Genomic DNA, 16797 nt, shown 5'->3' with positions numbered 1-16797 from the left:
TGCACAACTGTCTTAACAGTAAAATATATTTAAACTTTCTAACATTAGATTGCTGGAAGATGGCTGAATATTCAGCCATTTATATGACAAGCGTGGACCGACATCAGCTAAATTAAACAGAGTTAGGAACTGTATTCATATATCCAGGTGAAACAGGTGTTTCTGATATCTCATATGTATGATTGCCTGCACAATATGAGCTTTTTTTCAAACAGTGTTCTAACCGACCTAATAAGGTTCGGTTCCAATTTCTTGTATTGTAAATATCTTAGATTACCACCCACCATAATTAAAATGCCTCATAATGTGTTTCATTAAAGAATCTTTCTTACTTTCTCATATTAAATTTGAACCGTAGATAATCAAGACCCTGTCATCAAGTAAACCAAGTAAAGTAGCAATTTTGTATTTTTATCAATATCCTAGATAACCAACCACCACTATTACAATGCCCCACTGATGTGGAGGAATCTACCATAGATGGATCAGATATGGGCATGGCTAGCTGGTCACTTGCAACTGTGACTGACAACTCTGGCGTAGTGTCGACTCCTGTTGCCTCTCACACATCAGGACAAATGTTCACAATTGGTGTACACACTGTGGAGTTTACTGCCATGGACCCTCACCCTGATGGCAACTTGGGACGATGCAACTTCACCGTCACAATCACTGGTATTGCTGTTCTTCAAAAGAACGTTTTCTTTTACTTACATGTCTTACTACTTATTTTCATCGAAACAATCAGAACGAACCTGAACAGACGTATTGTATTATACGATTTTGCTAAATATTTCAGAAGGGACATCAATTGCGAAGTAACTAATCCCAGAAATCAATACGCTGATGTCGAAAAAAATATCGGAATTATAATAATTAATAATTTACCAATGGTACGGATCGGCTATTATTTGTTCTCTCTCGGAAGCTGAACTTTTTAAATAAAATTTGCCCAAAAGATGTTTTCTAAGTCGGTAGACTAACCAAAACCCAGCAGATAATAAACATAATACGCAGTACTTCGCTGGTAACTCGGTCCATGGTGCCGACAGACAGACCTGGACTGCCTAACGACTTGAAATTTGTATCCATGCTGGAATTAGCTCTCTAAATTATCACATTGCGTTTACATTGGAAACGCCTTGTGGAAGGCGTTGTTTAAGTAAATTTAACACCCTTTTTAGCTTAAATGCGCCTATGTTTTGCATGGTTTAAAAAGTTGAACAATGTAAAACCGAGGGTTCGACGCGTTACTAACCTAAACATATTGATAACAATATCACATAAAGAATTGTGTTCGTTGTATTTTTTAAATTCATTTTTATCTCTTATCTCCAGATTTCGATTCTTGTGAGAATGTAACTTTAGTTACCGAGTCGGATACAGATTACACAAGTACACTCCCAAGTACACCAACGTCAAATGGCAATGTAGCAGCGAGTGTAGAATGTTCGGAAAACAAATCGTCTTGAAATTGGTGTTTACCAAGTGTTTTGATTGCTAGCGAATCTACGATCAATACCGCGCAGTGTGAGTTTGAAATATATGTAGTATGTATGTTCATATAGTTTCCCTGTCAAATCTCCTCCGTAGATAATCAAGCCCCTGTCATCTCCTGCCCACCCAATGGATCATTTCCAACCGACCCAGGCCAACCAAACGCCACGGTGATGTTTCCTAATGACTACGTCGCTTCAGACAACTCAGGAGACTTCCAAGTTATCGTCACGGAATTAAGTCCTATCTCCAGTGAGCCTAATGGAATGACGTGGACCGTCGGGGACGCTGTGGTATTAGGCATTGGTGATCACACCTTTTTCTACCTGGTTACAGATGCCACTGGAAATGAGGACTACTGCGCTTGGGATGTTGAAGTTTATGGTAAGATTTTTTCTAACTTTAGATTGCCAGAAAGCGGATGGATATCCAACCCTAGCTGAAAATCAATAAACTGACATCAGCTAATAAAACAGAGTTTAATTCGTAAATCCAAGTGAAACATATACTGATATACCAGATGCACAATTGTCTTCACTTATATTAATACTAATGTGCTTATCCACTTAATAATAGTTAAATTCCAGTTCTGTTTATCTTTGACAATGTCATATGTAACAAGCCGCCATATTTATACTACTACTGCGTCAACTCAGAGTAGGGGGCCAGCGTCGGCAGCGATGACCGACTCTCCACTTCTCTCACTCCCTCATCAGTATGTTCAATTCATCTATATGAGCCGCGACGTTGTCTTGTAGGAGCGTGTTGACCCATAGTCCTGGGAGGGCGCCCAGTGTTCACCCCCCGTGTTTGGGCTCCCATGTGATGACTTGACTTGGTAGGTTGCCCAGGGTGGCGTAAACAGTGCCCTGCAAGTTGCAGTCTTCTTGCCTCGAGTTTAGTGGTACGCATCGGTAGGTCGTCATAGAGCTGGACAATCGTCATGTGCTGTTGCCGACTGATGTCAAGAGCCATCCAGAGCTTTCGTGGATAATATCTAGTGACTTAAGCATGGTCTCGGTGAGTGTCCATGTCTTGCATTCGTAAGTGAGAATGGACTGTATGGCACCTATGGACTTCCTCTTTTTGAGCCCTATGATCAGGTTCGACTTGCAGAACTTCATAGCCCTCCACACCTGCGCCTTCCGTACCTTTATATCCTTTTCCGAACTTAACTTTCTTGACCCAAAGTACTTGGAGTCTAGGACTTTTTTGATGTTGTCATTCTTGACGGCATTGCGAGTACCTTCGTCGCAGTTGAACGTCATTTACTCTGTCTTTTAGGCGTTCAGTTGAAGTCCAACTTTATTGTACTCAATTTCTACTCCAGAAAGTCCAGATCTGTGACCGTAACTGGTCCAACCCTTTTGGTTCGTCCTGGTTTAACGGTGAAACCAAGCTTCTCACGAACTTTTGCAGCTTGACGTACAGCATAATGAAGGACACCAGCTAGGAGCTCGAACACTGCTGTTTCTCCGTCCGGTGATACAACTTTCTCAATGGTCTTGGCATAGCTGGCCTATATTGCTTTTAGATGACAGCCCGGCACTCCGTAGACTTTTAGGATCTTCAGCATTTTACCCCGGTGGATGGAGTCAAAAGCTTTAAGAAAATCAATGAAAGTGAACATGGCTGAAGGTTGTTTTTCTTGACTTCCTGGATGATTCTGCAGAGAGCAATTTGTTGTGCTCCCGTTGTGCGCTTCTGCTAAAACCTTTCTTACAGAGGTTCAACGAGTCAGCGATTTTTGTGACTCGAGTCCAATCGAGTCATTTTCAAGAAGTGACTCAAGTCGAGTCGAGTCATTAGGTCAAGAGGGTCGAGTCGAGTCCAGTCCAGTCACAGTGTGTAGTCGAGTCGAGTCGAGTCAAATATTTGAACACAATATATTAAATAAAGAAAAGAGAGAAAGTCATTTATATGCACAGACAGCACACAAGAGGTGAAACGTTGGTTTCATAGGCTATCTGGTTTGGTTTCGGGTCTAGAATATCGTCCAGGCCGCAGTTCTTCATAATTTCTGCTGGTATCCCGTGTGGTCCAGCGCTTTTACCCTGCTTGAGTGCGTACTTGACCTCTTTCAGTTCCTCCATGGTTAATGGACCGTCATCGATTTTGCCTTGCGTTAATAACGTTGGTATGCCTTCCTCCTCTTCCGTGACTGTTGAAGAGCTTCCAAGCAGGTTCGTGAAGTGGGTACACCATGCCTGGACAGTATCCTCAGCTGTCTTTCCACTTATTTCACCTGTTGAGGACTTCTTCCGTCTGCTGATCTCGTTGACTAGACGCCATGCTTTTCCAAGCTGCTTGCCTTCATTAGCAGCCTCTACCTCTCCAATCCGCTCGGCTGGTTCGTCTTCCTTTAGTTGGTCGTAGGTGGCAAAGAAATTATTTTTGCCGTTTTGAACTTTCTCTCTGAGCCTTTCTGTTTCGCTCCTTCTAAGCTCGGTGTGACTTGCATTGACCACTCTTCTTGCTGCGGCGAAGTCAGGGTGTTTCGAGATCCGGCTCTTCTTGATTCCCTGCACAGTAGGCAGACTCTTTGTCGCATCTGTGTGTGCGTCCATGAGGCGTTGATAGCGGTCGGTGGCAGTCTCTTCCTCCTCCCTCTCCAGCGGGCCAAAGCCATTTATCACCTTAACCGTCAACTGTACCTGAAGAATAGGTTGTACGAAAAGTGCCTTCAAGTCTATCTTCTCCTAGGGATCTGTGGATTTTAGGTGCGGCCGGCTCAGTCTGTGGTCAGAACTGACCGAGTTGAAGGCGCTACAGGCTTTTGTGCTGATCCCGCAGTTACGCCATGTTGTTCTCATAAGGATGTGGTCGAACTACTTCCTGTGATGGAAGGCTCTGTCGTCGTGTGTCCACGGTTTACCGACCGTTTTTTTTTTTAATTGAGTCTTGGTGGCAATGAGACTGTGTTCCTGGAGAAAATCAACTAGGTATTGTTCAATGCTGTTTGTAAGGTCGTGATATGAGTACTGGACGTCTCCCGGTCCGACCCGGGCTTAAAAATCAACGAGCATAGCCAGGAAGTTGTGTGCCGGTACTGAAGCGACAGCTTCGCGAAGTTTATAAGGTCTCCACCTCCTTCCCCTTGCTGAAGTTGTGCGGGGAGTAACAGACGATAACGGAGGCCGCCGAGTTTCCATCAAAATGAAGTCATTTTCTAGACTACTGATTTTATTTTTGGTGCCGATTTAATAAATCAATTCTCAATTCAGCAATTGGAATTTAAAATAGTCACCAATCACCAAAGAGAAACAAACAATGATTCGCTCTTTTTTGGTGCAGTTCATTGAGCCCCTTATGCTTTTGTCGCAATACTTTTTAAATTTTAATTTTAATTGAAACTTTATATTTGCTGATTAATCTTTCTAGCCTTACCATTTTTACATGCACAGCAACCTCCACACCAAAACCATCTACTACCCATGAAGCGGAACCCAATTCAGACACAACCACCACAGGAAGCGTATCAGATGGAACTAGTAATGGTATGTGTTTTGAAATAAAAAAAAACCCCATAAAATTAAGCTGTTTTATGGGTTCGTCACTTGTTAGGTTGAAAGCATAATTTGTTGAGTTCTTCTTGGCATGGCTTTAACAAGATTTTTGTTTTGAATGAATGTTGCCGATTTGCCATGATACTGATTGCATTACCACTTCCAGGCAGAACACATGTATACATGTATATTGGATATATGTCAAATGAGGAAAATATGCGTGACGTTTTAAAATTTATGCATTATAATGTTATTTTTTTTTGCATAGATGCAATATGAACCGTATATTCCACAGCAAAAATAATGATTCGATAATATATAACTTGATTTGATAACGTAAGAACGTGTGTGATTCGTATATGAAGAAAGAATCGTAATGTGTTTTTATTTTAAATCTTGAAACTTGTTTTGGAACTTGTAGCAAAATACAGAACAATGTTTTGAACCGCTAGTTTTTTTTGTTCTATTAATGTTGGTAGTTTTAAAACATTCACAGGTATAATAACTTCCACTCCAAACCCAATCTCAGCACTTGAGCAAACTACTTCTCTTGAACCATTCACCGTCACAGAGACAGCCCAACTTACTGGTAAGTGGTAACGAATATATCATGTGCTTGAAAAATAAAAACTGACAAACTTAATATTTCTTATTCTCGTTGAAACATTATTAACTATGGATAACTTCATACGGTCCATGCCTTTTTTATTGTGGTATCCCTGAATTTGCATGGCATTGTTTATTGTGCATCAATAAACCTAAATGGGATCTGAAGTCTGACATGCACTCTTTTGAAAGGATCTGAATGCGTTTCGTATTAATGACAATATTTAGAAAAATCGTTAAATAAACGTATACATATCAAGTATACCTTGAAAGGTACAGTTTCCTATCCTTGCGAGAATTTTGGTTCACAAAATTTCGATGGTTTTATTCACTGCTAGAATTACATAGGTCTATAGGCAAGGTCAAAAATATAAAGATGTAAACGAACGGTTTTTCCTCGACGGTAACTGTACGATAATGTGTTGATTTCTGTGTCACAGACCCTCATAATATGGCAAGTTAAGAGTATGATACACCAGCGATCCTGGGACGAAATATTGGTGGAATTATCCTCTTTGCTTAAATTCGTAAATGAAGGAGTACGTTTAAAATCCAACTATATTGCCGAAAATCTTTTTCACAAACTCAATATCAGGCAAGACTTTTTTTAAAGACGCGAATATTAAATGCAGCAGATATATCATTGACCACAGGCAAACCCAATATGTGACTTTGGTTCAGTTGCGTACCCATTTAACTTTGAGGCGCATAATCCCCAGGTTCAGAGCGTGGAAGAGGGGCACAAAGGGGTTCAGACTTGGAGCAGGCAGGGGCCTACGCACACGACCCACAACCCTCTTTGTTATATGTAATATAATAACAACAACAACAACAACAACAACAACATTAACAAAAACAACAACAACAATAATAATAACATTATTTATTGATTGTAGTCATGTCATCCGCCATTGGCTTGGACAAACCACTGTTTAGACCCTCCTCCAAATTTAAGCGTAAGCGACATTGAATTTTTTAGTGTTGTTTCAGATAATCACAGACATGACACACTCCGTTTTTGTAGCCAGTTTCACCGTCGAATTAGTCTTTAATAGGAACGGTTTCAAGAATTATGCCAAAGAAACACTGACTTTGAGTTTCTTTAACAAAGCCAAGTCAGCTCTGAACAAATTTCGCAAGTTGTCATCATTCAAGTTCAGTTCAGTTGATTCTTTCTCTGTGCATAATCAGGTGACGCAAAACCTGATTGATGTTACGGTTTTGATCTTCATCCTTAGATGAGTGTAGCCCACAAAATGAAACATCTTGTTCTGGAGATCTCACCTGCATCTTTCTTCTAGGACGCCACCAGTGTAACTGTCCCTTTGCATCTGGTCAGAGCGGTGATTCAGAAATTTGCATTGGTAAGATCTCATTTCACTAGAAATCCGTTCCCGAAAACACCTTCAGGCCATGAATAGAACAGCCAACGATAAGTCAAACATTGCAGGGTTTTATTAGGAAGATTAAGTTGGAAGGCGCGTTTCTTTGGAAGTGGTTGGGCTTTTTATCCCCCTAAATGACATTATCTTGTAACCCAACTATTTTACTTTCCTAACGCAACCCTTTCTAGTACTTTGTTTAACTGAAACTCCTTTAAAATTCCCGAACCTGGTAAGACTTTCCGGTTACTTTTCTAAAACATTCTTAAAAAAATTCATTCTTTCTACAAGTAAATGAAAACTTTCAATCACCAAATGTTTGCTGTTGAGCAACTGCTGGATGTTAAGATCATTGTTTTGTTGAAGATAACAAAATAAGGCAGTGTTCAACGGGCAATGTAACAATTTCTTGTGATACTTTTCGTTAAAAGCACTGATAGCGTACACCTGCCCTTGTAGGTAGGACTAACATAAATGTTATGATATTTGACTACAACTAGACCCGGTTCACTAAGATAGAGACACATGTTTGTTGTAAGATCTTGATTTAGGTGACGGAATAACTATAAATCCCTTTAAATGCAAATTCTAAATACGGCGTCCAATATAGGTCAATGGTCGATTTAGTATTGGATACGTGCGGTATAATGCTGTAATAAATTTGTAACTCTTTTCAGAGGTAGATGAATTTCGTCTATCGATTGTGATAGTAGAGTTTGTGCGAAGCAACGGCGCCATCATAACAGCCGAGTTTAATAGCGCCTTCCTCGACCCATCGTCCTCTGAATTTCAAACTCTCCAAGTGGACCTGGAACGAATAGTAAGAACAAAAATCTCGCCCACATTTTACCAAATACCTGTATATCCAATAAAAAAACGAAGCCTTACCTGAAGAATCTGAAACTTTCATTCGTAATTTTAATGTACAAATTCAATAACTCTGAACGATTAAACTGTTAAAACTTTGAGTAACACGATTGTTGAATTCAAATTGATTAAGATGTCATTCTCCATTTATTAGAAAAAATCATTATCTTACAAAATAATCAATATCTTATACATAAACAAAACCTTAATGGGTTTTTTTAGATTCGATTCCGTGTATAAGGGACACCCCCTGATGAGCTTAAAAGCTCGTAGGCTACTGTTAAGGAAACATTGGCAAACGTCGGCCATTTTTATGCTAAAGCAAAACTTAGAGTTGTACGGAGATTTTAGTGTAGGGGACAGCCAAGAAAAAAAATATATTTGCTAAGACAAGTTGCATGTTTGAATGAGTAGTAAAACCCTGTTTGTGTGTGTTTTTTCAGCTTCACACCGTGTTTCAAGACATGCCTGGTTTTCTGCGTGTTCGAGTTTTCAGTTTCTTCAGTGGAAGTATCGGGGTGGTGCCGATCGTATCATTCAACAAAGAATTACCGACGACCATGGAAATGGTTGAAGAAGCTCTGACGAGATCAATAACCGATGGCAATCTGCTGTCAGGATCTGAATACAAGGTCGTGCCAAGCTTAACCACTGCGCAGGAACGTATGTATAAATCTCTGTGGTGCAATAATTTGCTACAATAATATGATGTAGATCCGTAACAAAGTCTTGTGTGAGTGCGACAATCGCATGCCATGATGGTTATGACATGACATTTTTGAAGTATCGGGTTTGATTCCTGCGACTTTCACATGTTTAAGGAAGCAGTTGGCTATAAACTGAGAATACCTCTAAGCGGAGACTGGTGAATCGTTAATTCTAATCAAAATCTGCACATATACTTAAACTTGTCACGGGCGTCATGTATTCAAAAGTTGCATTGATGAGGATCTACCTATCGACCTGCCAAGTCCTTTGGAACCCCTAATGAATTTTGGAGGATGTGGGTGCGTGGTATGGCAGTTATTGTTGATTATGTGGTGAAAGCCAATATCTTGTGATTCCTTTTGCTTTTGTCATTTAAAAACACAAAGGTAAGTCGCCAAGCTTCTTGAGAAAATCGTTGCTGATGCTAAGTACGGAATATTTAGAGGCTATAATCTTGTGCTCTTGAACACAGGGTCGCGCTTTTTGTACACATTAATCGCCGTCAGAGTGTGAAATCTTGGGAATTCAGTTCGTCTTTGATAACTCTTCCATCTTCAATAAATGTAGATGAATTACACGGAAACAGTGTTTTACAAGGAATAAGGTGGTATAAAAGCAACAATATGGTCTGAAATTGATTGCTACGTGAACATTTCGCAAAAACACCCAACTTCAATTATTGTTGAATTACTTTATACATTCTTCCGTTTTAACATCATTCAAGTTATGAATATGCAAGAACCTTTCTTGGTCCGAACGTTCGGAACATGGTGAAAGGCGAACTCGTATTAGGTGTATCAAAACGTAAACCTAAAATAATTGATTCCTATGTGACAAAAATGATCTTTAACACTGTAAGCGCAGTGGCGTCACCAGACTTTTCAGTCTGGGGGGGCACAGGGGGGGCACCAGCATTTGATGGGGGGGGGGCACTTAGGTGGATACGGATCGCCGTCCTGGGGGAGGGGTCTAAGGGGAGGGGGTGCCCCCTCCCCTTTGGAAAATTTTCGCATACGGAGGATGGGCTAGATGCAAAATGGTGCCACATTTGATGCTAAATTCGATCTGAAGATATCTCCAGAAATTGCTATTTTCGAGGTAATGATTTTAACAACGCGCAGAATTTTTTTTTACCAACCCAAATCTCAGATGGGGGGGGGGGGGGCACTCGGGGGGCACTAGGTTTTCCAGGGGGCACGTGCCCCCCCTGCCCCCCCCCCCCCCTTGGCGACGCCACTGTGTAAGCGTACTTACAGGGAAGGTACTATAGCTTTGAACAGGTGACCATGAATATTTAGGAACAGAAACAAAACCGTCCTTCGCCTAATTAGCCTGAAATGATGCACTGTCACTGCCGACCTTGAAAACTCCCATTTCAACACAGTCAAGGGTCGCGGTGCATCTCGCCCCTGCATCAGCCCAACTTGGCCAAGAGATTTCAGTTTTAACTTTTGAAATCAGTGGTACTCAATTATCCATCGCGGGTGGGTTTCACCTTACAAGAAAGGTATAGTGGAAACCAAAATTTGGTAAGCCCCTTTCTAAATGCAACCATACTGGCACCTGGCAATCCATACATACCAACACATTATGGATACACCTTGTGCAGTATAACACGGGATAGTTTATCACGGGATATTGTCAACTCAATGATAGCAATTAAGTAAACTGTACACAGGTGGATCATAAAAAAATGTTTTATTTACAGTGAATATTATTGCAGTCATTGGTTACTTATAAGAAGTTATATTGGTTTTCAGTTGTGTGCGAGGATGGGTATTGTCTTAATGGAGGCACGTGCACACCCAGTACTGTGGACTATGCAAGCACATGTTTGTAAGTATCCATGGATGTTAAGATTAAAAGGTAAATGATAGTTAATTTTGGTCCCAAGCATTATGAAAATAAGCGGTGAAGTTAAGCAATGTGGTTATCAGAAAAGGATGAGAACATCTAACTTCTTGGTATAGACGTTTATAAACCAATCGCTGCCACCTGACAAAAGATGTAGGTCAGTAAAAATCTGTTGACGCTTGGTTAGCGTATGTCTGTTGATTTAATGAAATCAACCAGCATCAGTGTTGTAGTCCAGACCTAGCTCGAGACCGAGACCGAGACCGAGACCTGAGGACCGAGACCGAGACCTCAGGGTCCAAAGCCAAAAGCGAGACTGAGATCTTATGGGCGAGACCGAGACCGAGAGCTTCAGTGTTGTAGTCGAAACCTGAAAGCTCGAGACCAAGACCGAGACCGAGACCGAAGTGTCCAAAGCTGAGACCGAGACCGAGATCTTATGGGCGAGACCGAGACCAAGACCGAGATCTTAGACTAATCAGCATAGGGTAATGAGAGATATATATTTATCACAAAAAAAAATGATGCTAAAAGTTTTTTTCTGAATGCTGAATGAATACAAATGAATTCAAATGTTGTAATAATGCATCCCCATAAATCGCAACCACTTGTCAGACTGTTTGAAAAGAAAACTAGCAGAGATACGAACACCTGCATTTTTATCAAAGCTGATTTTCACTAAAATAACTTTTATTAATCGAAAATATCATTTCAGAGTATTTATTTAAACGTACTTCGAACAAGTAGAAGTACAAGTCAACAGTACCAAATACGTAATGAATTTGCCCGAATCAAAATCAGTGTCGGAAATGTGTGCCCGACCGAGTTTTTCACGAAATAGATATATGGATTTTACTCCAAAACTGGGAATTTCCAAGGTGGATTGATCCGTCGCAAATGGAAGAGTTTTAGAAAAAGGATATTAATTCTGAATTTCAGCCCAGGAAATTAACTATGGTTAAAATGAGAGCATTTTGACATAAGTGTGCGACGTTGCAAGATTTTAGTACACGAGAACAAAAGAAGTACCCCACTTCTATGCCTATGTAAGCGTGTGTGAACTCGCTGAGGTGCCTCGCAAAAGCTGAGCTTGTGCCAGCCAGCCTCTCTGTCAGCTTAATGTTGCAATAACTGCAGATCGCAGTGCTTCAAACTGTTTGCCATCCGGTCACGGAATTCAGTGTGGTCCTGAAACCAAACTTCATCACTGCGGAGTGTGTGCCGACATGGCTGCGCTTGATCAACTCGATGCGGTCCACACGCATAGCGCATGCGGTACAGTGCATTGCACCAAGTACCGCAAGGGAGTTTGCTTTACTAGAAATGTGGTGACATGTGGGTACCAGACTATTTGATTTCGTTCCTCGGAATCGATAGCACCGTCTATCAAAACTTTCGAAAGCAAGTCAAATATGGTCAGATGTAAATATATTAAGGTTTTTTGTGGTTTTCCCTACTAAATAATAAGGTCTCGTTTGCTCGAGACCCCACAAGATCTCGAGACTTTTACTCCGAGATCGAGACCGAGACCGAGTTTTTTTTTTAGTCGAGACCTTGAAATTGTCGAGACCTAAGTAAATCAGTCTCGATATACCAGCCTCGATACCGAGACCTGCCTCGAGACCTACATCACTGACCAGCTTACATTTGAATTTTATAACACCACATCCACAAATTCTGTGTCTTAATTGGCCGAGAGCGAGTCACATGATACTTTCTATTTTGGCTATCTTTCTGTGCACGGCCAAAAGTACTATACCCGTAGCAACCAAAGTACTATACCATTAGCAACCGCATGCTGGTGTGCACGTTGCGCGTTGCACGTAGCGCGTTTTGTTCCAAAGAGAGCGCACCACAGAGTTTGGTTCAAACATTTGGCGAAGGGGTGGTTTGGAAGAGAGAAATACATTGTCCACCAATTTTGTATTGAAATTGAATTTTTATTTCAACTGTGTTCAGATTTAAATAATTTGAACTATATAAACCAAGCAGAATCTGTGGGTGAAGTGTTAAAAAACAAATAGTGAATGCTTTATCTCGTGGTGAAGTAAAACTAGCCTCCCTCGGTGATCCATGGAGCATTCTATTTTCCCTCGGCTTCGCCTCTGGAAAATAGAATATCTATGGATCACCTCGGGAGGCTAGTTTTACTACACCACTCGAAGCATTCAATATTTGTATACTACCCCAATTAGCACACCAGGCGTGCATCTTCTTCGCCGAGAGGAGCCACATGAGCTTTTTCGCTATTTTTTTGACGGACAACTTTTTTGGAGCTTTTTCCCTTTATCATTTAAAAGTATTTGATTTGAGAACTGGATGCTATATGAGACTTAAACTGTCAACATGATCAAGCTATCTTATGTGCTAGTAAGCAGGTCAGTGGTTCCCCTCTGTGCGCATGAAGTTTGTGATTGTTGGTTTTTATAAGCTTGAAGACCACGGAAAATAAAGTGCGTATTAAATATATTAAAAATAAGCTGTTCCACAGCAGCATTATAAAAGAGCTATGAGTTATTTTCTTTTATTGTGGTTTCTGATTTGTATCATTTTTACAGATGTGCTACCGGCTACTCAGGAACAAGATGCGATGAAGGTCAGGGTCAGTCTCGGTCAAAGATGTATTTTCAAAATATCACGACTCCCGAACTTGGTCATTATTTAATCGACCCTATAATACCTCAAAACATTTATTACCATTTATTATTTATTAACACGTCTTCCCTAAATTCATCATATGACTTTTTATCATGCAACGGGTGCTTATTTAGAATTGTTGTTTTTTGATTATCTAATATTTCCACTGTACGCAGGTGTGTCATCGATTACTATCATCTTGATTCCTGTGGCGTGTTTGGTGTTAATTGCCGTCATTGTCGTCGTAGTGTGTTGTTTCTTTGCTGTGGGTGTTATTAATCGCCGTGAGCAGCAATTATATCAAGATCATCACGGTTGGGATATGCCCTCAGCCGATGACATGGACTTATTCTACAACCTGAGATACCACACTGGATCGGTGAGGTCATGACATCCAATCTTTAAAAGTAACATTTTCATCAATAAAAAAAGTACCAAAAGCAATTAATCTTCTTGTGGAATTAAGATCCCTTAATTAATGGAAAATACTCTTGCCACCGCTTAGAATATCCATCACTTATGACGTCATAGTTAACAAAAGTATAACAGATTTTTGAAGCTTAGGCGTAGCCAGCGGGGGGGGGGGGGGGGGGGGGTATTTATACCTTGTAAAGACTACCTTTTTTTCCATTCAAATGCCCTCTTTTCAACGGACCCTCCCCCCCCCCCCGCCAATAATTTGTAAAGAGTGCCCTTTTTTCTAAACAAGTGCCCTTTTCAAAAAAGAAGTGGTGCCCTCTTTTGTGGCATGTGCCGTTTTGGGTGGTTTTTTCAGAGTTTCGCACCAGTATCGCACCATATATTGGTCCTGTATGTGTGCATAATTGTCGGTTTTGAGATGGTATATCAGCCCCCCCCCCCTCCGCTTTTTGATTTTACGGAGGCCAAGTGTCTGGAGAAAAAAATGTCTACATTTCACAACGCATGTGCAAATGCCCTTTAAAAAAAATGTACCTCCTCAATAAAAATGACCGTGCTACGCCCCTATGTAGTAACAATTGACAGCAACACAAGGGCTTCAAGTAGATATGAGTGATGACAAACGCACATTTCTGTTTTATGTGTATTGTATTTATTTCACGCGCATTGAATTCTGTATTATGTGTAATGTATTAAGTTTTTGTTCTAAAACGATGCTTATTTAAACAGGCTCGGAAAGTGCCAAGTGGAGGATTTGGAGCTGGTACGGCTTACATTGCAAGCGGAATGGAGGCTGAGGAAATTGCGGTAAATCTTGTCATACTATGACTTCATTAGTACATCGCCAGTCATCCATTCTCAAATCAAATACCAAGCTTCTCACAGTGACGAAGGCATTACTTTGTCATTTTCATCTCCTATTAATCGCGACCCGATTTGTGACCCGATTGATTTCCACACCCCTCTATCTGTTGTACCAATGACAATTGGATTCATGTGTGCAAGAAGCCTTGAACGTTCTCTCTCCGACTCAGTCAAACAATTTGCATTTATCTGAGATAACAAAATGTACTTTTTTCAAGTGAACATTCAATAAATACGACTAAAACTAGGAAAGAGCCAGTTCAATTATATTGTGAAATTCATTGAAGCATAAGATGGAATGTCCACACGACAGTTTCAATTGGAGTGATTCTTTTCCAACGTATTTCAATCTTGAATTAGAGTGATCTCCACTGGACATCATATGGTCCTAGGTTGATTTCTTTGTAAATGAAACAACACAGATATACAAAATTATTCCAAATCACCCGAGATCAGCAACGGTTAACTGATTGTGTACCATTTTTTTCCCTTTTAGATGCACGATTTACGCCGATTCCGCAACTCGGTCATTTAAATGGAGATTTGCCTAGCTGCAGCTGGATGAACGTGAAGTTTTTGTAATCGTGGAGACGAATCGGCAAATTAAAGTCTAAAGGTTTTACTATTCTCATATTAATCAGGGATGTTTAGTGGTTGTAGTATTTCGGCATTCCAACAGCTGAGGTCGCACGTTAGCAGTGAATGCAAAGTAACATCGGTGAAAGCATATCGTCTATTCTAATGATACATCCTTTCCTATGAACACAACACCAAATTAATATACAACATATATTACTATATATAGGGTACGGCTTGCCAAGGGGCAGTCAACCAGTTGGAGCTGGCTCTTTAATTGTTTAATTATAAACAATAATTATACAGATATTCAATGTAATCGTACAAACTCCCGAATAAACCCACTGGATTAAAAACCAGAGATAAAACTCAATGAGCAAAAACTCTGGAAAACCTTGTGGTTGCCAGCAAAACAAAACGTTTCGAACGTTTACATAAAGCTATTTTTAAAGCTGATCCATTCTCAGTTTGTTCTTAACTGACCTGAAGTCGCAAGCTAGAATGATCCTCCCCACGCCTTCGCCTCGTACGTTCTACGTACATTCTATGCATGTCTTTCATATTAAAATTTGACACACCCTTTCCACCCTTATACGCACCACCGCCTCGCGGAATTCATTCCTCAAACGATTAGACAAATTTTGACTGCTATACAACCGTAACGCAGGCAAAGATAATTCTCATTACTTGGATGATGTTAACTTTCTTAGATAATGGTAGCAATCATTTTTCGAAGACGAAGAAACTACAGAGAATTTGGACAAATGAAGAGCCACAGTTTTTAACAGATCATCACGTTTTAAAGTCTTCATAATACAATAACAAGATATCACTAGAACTGTGAAAAAGTCTCTTGTGGCCGCACTTTAACTGATTTCAAAATGTCTTTCAATCGTGAAAGACTTGAGATTGTGAAAGATTGAGTCGATTCCAACATTGTGAAGAAATACCTTCTGTATTTACCTAGAACAACTAAATTGATAACATTTTAGAACTTAGACCAGATCGGTTGTTATTTGTATATTACCCCATATAATTATATGTATATCTTAAAGCCTAGTCTAAAAAGAAGGACAATTTTATTGATTTTTAACTTAAAATTTAGCGCCTTTGTTAAATACGTAATACTGTGTAACAGTATATTAATCAGCGTTTGACAATATTTAATTGCACTAGAAAGCAGGTGGTCGCGGGTTCAAATCCAACCCGAGTGATTTTTTTCCAACTTTCACTCGGGAGGTAACACACTGAGTATACAGCTTATACGTCTGTGAAGGGCAAAACCTATATTTGATATACATCACTCCGACGCAAAAATCCCATCTTATGAATAGTTAATGCGGTACCCGCTGCTATGTACATTATATTCGAACCAGCCAACACTCCGTTAGCTCGGTGGTCGAGTGGTAAGACATCTGCACTAGAAAGCAGGAGGTCGTGGATTCGAGTCCCACCCGAGTGATTTTCCCCCTAATTTTCACTCGGGAGGTAACACACTGAGTATACAGTGTTTATACGTCGGTGAAAGGCAAAACCTAAATTTGATATGAATCACCCCGACGCAAAAATCCTATCTTATAAATATTTAATTAATACTAAATTCCACAAGACTGGGTTAATGGTTAAAAGGTAGATATATGTATTCATTTTTATATTACCCAATATAATCATATATCCAGGGTTGATAAAAAAAAAAACACGAAACCGAGATATTATTGCTAATTGGAATATCCTCTGTTAGAGTTGAATCTCCTCTTAAAAATGACACCCTCATCATGTCCTTACATTCACGGTTGACTGAGCAGTGACCCATTTTATGAAAGGGTCTATTTAGAGACTTGCGCCATTTTTTATGGCGAAATCGCTCTTTTCCCCCCCAC

General features: G+C 40.2%; 2 protein-coding genes across 2 annotated transcripts in view; both read left to right on the top strand.

Annotated features, from left to right (window-relative positions):
- Window positions 1-6993, top strand: part of LOC119725992 (hyalin-like) — a 46541-nt gene extending 39548 nt beyond the window's left edge. The window contains exons 16-20 of the mRNA XM_038197612.1: window positions 427-675; window positions 1594-1881; window positions 4902-4994; window positions 5500-5592; window positions 6848-6993. Coding sequence (XP_038053540.1) covers window positions 427-675; window positions 1594-1881; window positions 4902-4994; window positions 5500-5592; window positions 6848-6993 — 869 coding nt within the window. The remainder of the gene's footprint in view (window positions 1-426; window positions 676-1593; window positions 1882-4901; window positions 4995-5499; window positions 5593-6847) is intronic.
- A 671-nt stretch (window positions 6994-7664) lies between these two features.
- On the top strand, window positions 7665-16092 carry LOC119725270 (probetacellulin-like). The gene is made up of 7 exons (XM_038196625.1): window positions 7665-7811; window positions 8302-8521; window positions 10327-10402; window positions 12979-13022; window positions 13234-13436; window positions 14207-14284; window positions 14838-16092. Exons 2-7 carry the CDS (start codon window positions 8323-8325, stop codon window positions 14874-14876), a joined length of 639 nt encoding a protein of 212 aa, XP_038052553.1. The 5' UTR covers window positions 7665-7811; window positions 8302-8322; the 3' UTR covers window positions 14877-16092.
- Window positions 16093-16797: the final 705 nt, after the last annotated feature.

This window comes from Patiria miniata, unplaced genomic scaffold (genome assembly GCF_015706575.1).
Source record: "Patiria miniata isolate m_02_andy unplaced genomic scaffold, ASM1570657v1 HiC_scaffold_19, whole genome shotgun sequence".
NCBI classification, from domain to species: domain Eukaryota; kingdom Metazoa; phylum Echinodermata; class Asteroidea; order Valvatida; family Asterinidae; genus Patiria; species Patiria miniata.
This window is presented reverse-complemented; position numbering and strand designations above follow the sequence as displayed.